This window comes from Micropterus salmoides, unplaced genomic scaffold (assembly GCF_014851395.1).
Source record: "Micropterus salmoides isolate LMB-PRFRI ecotype aquatic unplaced genomic scaffold, ASM1485139v1 Ms_hic_scaffold_1, whole genome shotgun sequence".
NCBI lineage: Eukaryota > Metazoa > Chordata > Actinopteri > Centrarchiformes > Centrarchidae > Micropterus > Micropterus salmoides.
Genome location: NW_024040040.1, coordinates 39,659,473 through 39,666,930, shown reverse-complemented (window position 1 = coordinate 39,666,930; position 7,458 = coordinate 39,659,473). Strand labels below are relative to the sequence as shown.

At 39.1% G+C, this 7,458-nt stretch overlaps 1 protein-coding gene across 4 annotated transcripts; it reads right to left on the bottom strand.

Annotated features, from left to right (window-relative positions):
- cd226 (CD226 molecule) lies at window positions 1-5,979 on the bottom strand. 4 transcript variants are annotated; one of them, XM_038727137.1, is made up of 6 exons: window positions 5,815-5,979; window positions 4,301-4,618; window positions 3,838-4,221; window positions 3,331-3,436; window positions 2,303-2,357; window positions 1-1,246 (listed from the first exon to the last, which is right to left on the bottom strand). In XM_038727137.1, the coding sequence occupies exons 1-6, from the start codon at window positions 5,876-5,878 to the stop codon at window positions 1,115-1,117; spliced, it is 1,059 nt and encodes a 352-aa protein (XP_038583065.1). In that variant the 5' UTR covers window positions 5,879-5,979; the 3' UTR covers window positions 1-1,114. The 4 variants fall into 4 exon arrangements, with proteins under 4 accessions (XP_038583065.1, XP_038583082.1, XP_038583091.1 ...); XM_038727154.1 differs by having other exon boundaries at window positions 1-1,211; XM_038727163.1 differs by having other exon boundaries at window positions 1-275.
- Window positions 5,980-7,458: the final 1,479 nt, after the last annotated feature.

The window sequence follows — 7,458 nt, the reverse complement described above, 5'->3', positions numbered from 1 at the left end:
TAGTGGTTATGCATGTTTTATTTTTTACCACATGGAATCATTTATAGTCACACACATCAGTTTCAGTATTGCTGGTCACCCACACATTTTCACAAGTATCGCAGTCCAATGTAAAGTTGCAGCTTCTACTGTTTGGAACAGCAAGATGAGAGAATGAAGGCAAAAACATGTGAATCCAAACTATATTGTCCCTTTATGTTCCACATTTCTAGCTTGTCCGCATTTGTCTTGTAGCAGGATAGCCTGCATATCCATTACTGCCTCTGCCTCCATTTCTATGGAGATAAATTAATTGAGATTACACACCAACAATCCACATCTTACAGTAATTGCGCTACCATTAATTTACAAAAGCATATAGGCAAACTTAGAAATAAAATACAGAATACACACAGCATGAAAAATTAGTAAAGTAAAAAAAAAAAGACCTCCAAAAATAAACAGTAGATAGACAAAGTATAAGGAGTTAAAAACTAAAGCACAGGATTAGCTAATTAGAGTTTAGCTTTCATAATAAGAGCGTGCTGTAAGTAGAATGCAGCCATCCTAGACAGAGAGCCCTTTGGGGAAAACAGCGGTCTCAAGTGACGGTACAGTGCTGAGTGACTGCTTTTCTTTTCAGTTAGATGATTAGACACCATTGTCAAGCTTTGAATGGAAACCAGGAGGGATGAAAGTAAAAGGAGAGCAATTACGCAGGCTTTTGTCAATTGCTTTACTCGGGGGTTAAGGGAGTGTAAAGAATGATTATACAGGCCTTTGTCTGCTCTTCTTGCATGACGGTTACTGTCAAATATTGTTTTGCCCAAAACAAATATTTCCTCAGCAGTAATTATGAAATACATGGTACATTTAATTAGAGGGAGCAGGGCTCGACTCGTAACAAACCTGTCAGCTTCCTGAGACGTACATGAGCACCAGCTTGTCACCTCATTTCAAACCACAGTATGAATATTAATATAAAAAAAACTCTAATAAATAATGAGTGCTAGTCAATATATGTTTTTCTTTTATCTCCTATGTACATGAATCTGCTTTGTTTGTGAAAGGCTGAGGGCACACTGACAGGTACAATACACGTTCACATTATGCAGTACATCATATTTATGTATGCTCATTTATCATGAAGCCGACGTTGGGTTTTGTGTGATCGTACAGTCTGCAGGTTGGCATACACCGGGCAGTTTCTTATCTGCCTGCATTTCTTCTGCCTGGGACACACAGAGATGTTCTCATAGAAGTTTGGCTGTGAATATATGTGGGGTAGGTTTGATTAGTATGTGAGGTGTTAGACAAGGACATGTGACAGCTGATAATGTAATGGCTGAAGCAGTAGCTTGGCAAAAAAGTAATAAAAATGTCCCTCTAAATGGGACCAATCTGAAATATTCTTTTTTTTATGATGATATCAAATTACATTACACAGCTGTTGTACATCAAATAAAGTAATATATAGTAGAATTGATATATTCCTAAAATAATTTATCTAATCATTTTTCATTTTTTTTTAACAGAATGGCCTGTAAGGAAAAAGGAATATAACTTGACTTTAAAGAAGTAATCACTAGTCACTGTTACAGTTTTGATTTAATAACAAATAAAAAATATTCCATTTTCAACCAATTCCGCATTTTGACAAGTTGTTCTTATAAATTATCCAAAAGCCAAGCCATTACGCTGTCAGTTACGGTAAAGCAGCATAAGTTAAGCATCAGGGTAGGACTGGGCGATATGACCAAAAATGTTATCACGATAAAAAATGTCACATCATTCCATATCGATAATATACATCATGATAAATGTCGAATTATTATTTCTTTTAAATAATCTTTCAGATTTTTGCTCCTGAGGGAAAGTTGAAGAAAACCAGATGATTAATTGTGGTTTTAAACACTTGCCAAACAGTTGATCATTTCACAAATCTGAGGTAGAACCAAAAATTATATCAATTCAAAACAGTTATGATAAAATATTTTTAGGTCCATTTTCCTAGACAAAATAAATATTTTAACAGAAAAAAATTGTGCCTCTTTGTTCGTAATTCAAATGAATCATTTATTGAACATTTGTTTTAGAGGAAAATTATATCGCAATTTGCATTATTGTTTTATTGCCCAGCCCTACATCAGGGTACACAATGTATCAGGGTACATGATGACAGGATGTGCTGTATCAAACAAGGTTAAATGTAAAGTGTAACTGGTTTGTAATTAAGAGCATGTCTGAAGAGAAGGTAAGGGAGTGCCCTGAAAGTGTCAAGCGTAAAGACAAGAGTAGAAATGACGAATAATGAGAGGCTCACCTGTCTGTGAGATGGGTGCAGTTTGACTCTGTACTCCTCTCTCCTGTTATTCTTCCTGTGGGGATTATTGGACAAAGGTAAACAAATAACACTGGAGCTACAACAAAAGGACAAGAATCTGGGATTTCTTTTACACGGTTCTGGTAATTTCTTTTGTGTGAATGTCTTCTGAAAGCACACACACAAGAAGTAACCTGGCGTTCAAAACCCAAAACATGTTAGCATGCAGACACATACACTCAGTGGCCGCTTTTTTAAGTACACCTTGCTAGTACCGGGTTGGACCCCATTTTGCCTTCAGAACTGCCTTAATTCTTTGTGGTACACTTTCAACAAGGTGTTGGAAACGTTCCTGAGAGACTTTAGTCCATATTGACATGATAGCATCACACAGTTGCTGCAGATTTGTCGGCTGCACATCCATGATGCGAAAGTCCCATTCCACCACATACCGAAGGTGCTCTATTGGACTGAGATCTGGTGACTGTGGAGGCCATTGGAGAGCAGTGAACTCACTGGCATGTTCAAAAAAACAGTATGAGATGATTTGAGCTTTGTGACATGGTGCATTATCCTGTTGGAATTAGCCATCAGAAGATGGGCACACTGTGGTCATAAAGGGATGGACATGGTCGGTAACAATTTTCGTCCACACAACTGCCGCTCACTGGATATTTTCTCTTCTTCGGCCCATTCTCTGTAAACCCTAAAGATGGTTGTGCGTGAAAATCCAAGTAGATCAGCAGTTTCTGAAATACTCAGACCAGCCCGTCTGGCACCAACAACTATGCCACATTCACAGTCATCCCCTTTCTTCCGCATTCTGATTCTCTGTTTGAACTTCAGCAAGGTGTCTTGACCACGTCTACATGCTTAAATGCATTGAGTTGCTGCCATGTGATATGTGTTAACAAACAATTGAACAGGTGTACCTAATAAAGTGGCCACTGAGTGTATATTTTACAATCAAGATTTGTTTTAGAGTTTTGTTTACTAAAGATATATGAAAACACTGTGTGGGATCTTACCTATGCCTCACTGCAAGTATGATGATGACAATGAGTAGAACAAGCCCAGCAGCTCCAGCCCCGATGTAAATGTACATCATGTACATGGACAGGCTGAATCCACCTGCTTATAAAAGTAGAGAAAATAATAGGAAAAAAAGAACCAAACAGCCTGAAAGCAATGTCTTTCTATTCAACAGAACGGTTTGTGGCAGCTGACAAATGTTATACTGACTTATTGTTTTCTCGTGACTCACAGACAGAACATCACATTAAACCTCACAGTGTGTGGAGACACACACACACACACACACACACACACACACCCACAGGATGTTGTGGTTTCAGCATGTGTGAGTCTTTGAGATTAACATCACAAGCATTGTTATATCGTATTCATTAAGTGTCATCAATCACTACTCTGTGAGACATCCATGCATCATCTTAAGAATGAGAAACAATTTATCATCCAGTCATAGGGCTATATATGTGTGTATGTTAACTACAGCACGATGCCTGTCTTTGTACCTGGAGGAGTAACAGTGAGCTTCACGGTGGTGGTCTGCACCCCTTCATCTGTGCTAAAAGTACAGCGGTAGAAACCACCATCTTCCAGCACCACACCTGTCAGGTGCAGGCTGACATCCAGGCTGTCTGTGCAGCTGACCCAGCCCCTGTCGCTGTAGTCTTCGTTCACAAGGCCTCCTTCCACCTTCTTACACACTCCAATAATGACCCAGGGCTGGCTGTGAGGCATCTTCTCCAAAATGACCTGGTAAACGGTGCCGTTGTGCTTGCGGTTACAGCTGATGTTCAGGTTGTTGTTCTGCTCCTCCACCAACTCTGTGTCCGTCTTGAGGACCTCTGGGGTGGGGGGCTCTGTGGTATCATCGCCTTCTTCTGGGGGTTCATCTGTAAACACAGGAAACAGCTTGTCAAGAAAGAAAGACATCTATGTAGATACCTCAGTATTTTCTGCTCTGTCTTTTACCTAAATCTTCCACCTGAACGTTCCTTGTCCAGGGGCCCTGTGGGAAGGTCTGAACAGAGCAGTGGTATAGCCCAATATCCTGGTGAGTGACGTTCCTCATGGAAATACTTCCATCCATATGCGTGGTCCTCAGGAACTCTATCCTCTCGCGGTATTGCTGATGAAAGGCCACACCAAACTCTGGGTGGAAAACGGCTACCGGATCTTTGTCTGGTGTTTTGGTCCAGGACACCATGCTGAGGTTGCCTTCCCAGGGGCACAAACAGCTGAGAACCATCCCTTCCTCCAGACGAACCACCTCTTTCTCCTGGACAGCAACTGGATAGAGTGCATTTTTCTGTTTATTCAACACGACTGAATCTTGAAACTATGACTGCAAAATGATAAATCAGTAAAGGAAACAAGAATAACTACAGTGGACACCGCTTACATAGATCAAATAGCTTGGGACAGAATCTTGTTTAACTCATTTACTTATAGAAGGTTAATCAAGTACTGGCATTGATAGCCGACATATTATTTTCAGGCCTGTTAAAAATGTAAACCATGCTGCGCTTAGTGGCTTATTTTCCACTACTGATGTTACTGTATTTGTAAACAGCACAAATGTACCAAATTATAATTTGAACTACAGTACTGTATTACTGTATAGTGTATTTGAATTATACACTGTACAGTCATTAAATTTGTACTGTTATTAAAAAAAAAAAACATTTAAAACTGTATTTTGAAACAGGCAATCAGTAAATAGAGAAGCTGTCCATTTCATTACAAACATCAATTATATGGTAATCTGCATGAGAAATAAAGCAAAAGAAATAAAGTAGATTATAATAGTCATCATCAGCTTATAACGATCAATTTGACCCGGAAAGACGTGATCACTATAAGTTTGCACTGTACTTGTATGTAGGATTATAACGGATTATATGTTAATATTTTAAATGTAGTATGTATGTCTAAGAATTGCTGTTTACACCTATACAAAAAAAAAAAAAAAAAGGCCCCCTCCCATCCATAAATTTCCAGAACTTGAAGATTACCACAGCTATTCACGGCTGTGAGGCCATCCCTCGGGTGATGGTAATTAGGCTAATTTGAACCAGTACACATAAACACAACTGACAATAGTTGGTGATCAAGCTTCCAAGATTTCAAAGCCTTTTATCCGAGCTGAATGACAACTGATTTCAAGTCCAGTGATGCCCGTGGGAGAGATCTATTTAGAATAATAATGTCTTCCAAAACATACGAAAACAAGCTCTCCTACCATCTTCCCAGCCATTTTAACTTAAAAGAAATGCTGGAATAAAATACTAAAAAGGAAAGCAAATATTAGTTTTAATTACGGATTGTGAATTAAACATTATAAACTGAAACTACATATAAACATATTGAGCTAAATTAGACTCAGGTTTCAGAGTATCAGAGAAAGACAAGTGAATGTCACTTTCAACACTGTCAACTGCCATTCATGAGAAACAATCTACTAAATATATTTATAATTTTCATACCTTTGAGAAAAGGAAGAAAGATGAGTACCACGAAGTACCAGTGGTCCTTTTGTACAGCTTCCATTTTGCCCCACCGAGAGAGAATGAAAGCTGCATTGATGAGAGGAGTGGAGAGCACCCGAGCTGCACTTCCTGCTAGCTCTCTGGCTGCAGAGAAACACTTGAGCTACTGGGACACACTTCATGGTAGCCCACTGTTAGCTCATTCCACACAGAGGGCCACTTTGTCACCAGGGCTGGGAATGGGAGGCAAGCTTATTGCATAATCCTGCATGATAGGATCCATACCGAAGTTTTTTAAAATTGTGCTGACGTTTCCTCTCACCTACCTGAAATTCTACATACTGTAAATGCTTTTCATCTTGTTTGCAGCAATTTTCACACTTTATTCATGGCTTTTGGGGTTTTTTGGAAGTTCAAAACATAAGGCAATATCGGTTGGTCCACCATTTTTGTCCAGACTGTTGAATATCTTGACAACTATTTCATCAAATTTTGTATAGACATTCATGGTTCCCCAGTGGATGAATCCTCCTGACTTTGACAGATATTGGATGGACAAAGTTTTTTTGGTATAGTTATTTTGAGGTTCAGAGTGTAAGTTTTAGTTAAAATATTATTTTGGTGAAATTTAAAATAAAAACAGGATTAAATAGTAATAATAATAATAAACAGGTTAAAACAGGACAGTAAAAGTTAACAGTGCAGTGTACAATCAGGGTTAAAAGAGTTAAATGGAAAATAAAAACAGGCTGAGGGATTGAGTTACAATTATTTTGAAAAGAGAATAAACAGAGAAGTACTCTACTCTCTCTAGCTAGTCTGTACTTGGGTCCATAGCAATCTTTGGGTTCACTGAAACTCCCAAAACCCTTGGACACTACAGAGAAACCAGGACATGTCGGTCCGCAGGCCACTTTGATCCAGTTATACTCTGGACCCACCTGCGTGTTTACAGGTGGACAGAGGTTCCTGCAAATCACTCAGGCACGAGATTTAAGACCACTTCCTTCACTCTGTTCAATCTCACTCTCATTATCTTTTCACTCAATTACCAACTCATTTCTCACCGTGTAAATATTTAATTAAAAGCAATGGTAAAAAGAAAAGTTTTAAGTCTTAATTTAAAAGAACTGACAGTTTCAGCAGACCTGCAGTTATCTGGGAGTTTATTCCAGATATACGGAGCATAATAATGGGGCGGCTGTGGCTCAGGATGTAGAGCGGGTTGGCCATTAATCGGAAGGTCAGCGGTTCAATCTGGCTCCCCCTGGTTGTGTGTCGCGAAGTGTTCTTGGGCAAGATACTGAACCCCGAATTTCCCCTGGCGGCTGTTCCGCCAGTGTATGAATATGAGTGAATGTTAGTTTCCGTTTGAGCACTTAGGCTCAGTGAATGAATGTGTATGACTGGTGAATGCAGATGTAGTGTAAAAGCGCTTTGAGGGGTTGAAAAGATTAGAAAGGCACTATACAAATACGGAGCAGCATTTTATCCATAATGACATGCAAAAAATTCCCCATCAGCCTCAGCTATAGTTTGTGTTTAGTGCAAATACGCAAATGTAAGCACACTAACTCACTAAACGTTGACATACTAGCGTTTTCATTGAGCATGTTAGCATACTGATGCTAGCAATTAGTT

Coding starts and splice junctions, on each gene's coding strand:
- cd226 (XM_038727137.1), bottom strand. CDS start 5,878: ATGGAAGCTGTACAAAAGGACCACTGGTACTTCGTGGTACTCATCTTT. Junction 4,619..5,814: donor CTTTCTTCCTTTTCTCAAAG/GTATGAAAATTA, acceptor CACTCTATCCAG/TTGCTGTCCAGGAGAAAGAG. Junction 4,222..4,300: donor CGTTCAGGTGGAAGATTTAG/GTAAAAGACAGA, acceptor CTGTGTTTACAG/ATGAACCCCCAGAAGAAGGC.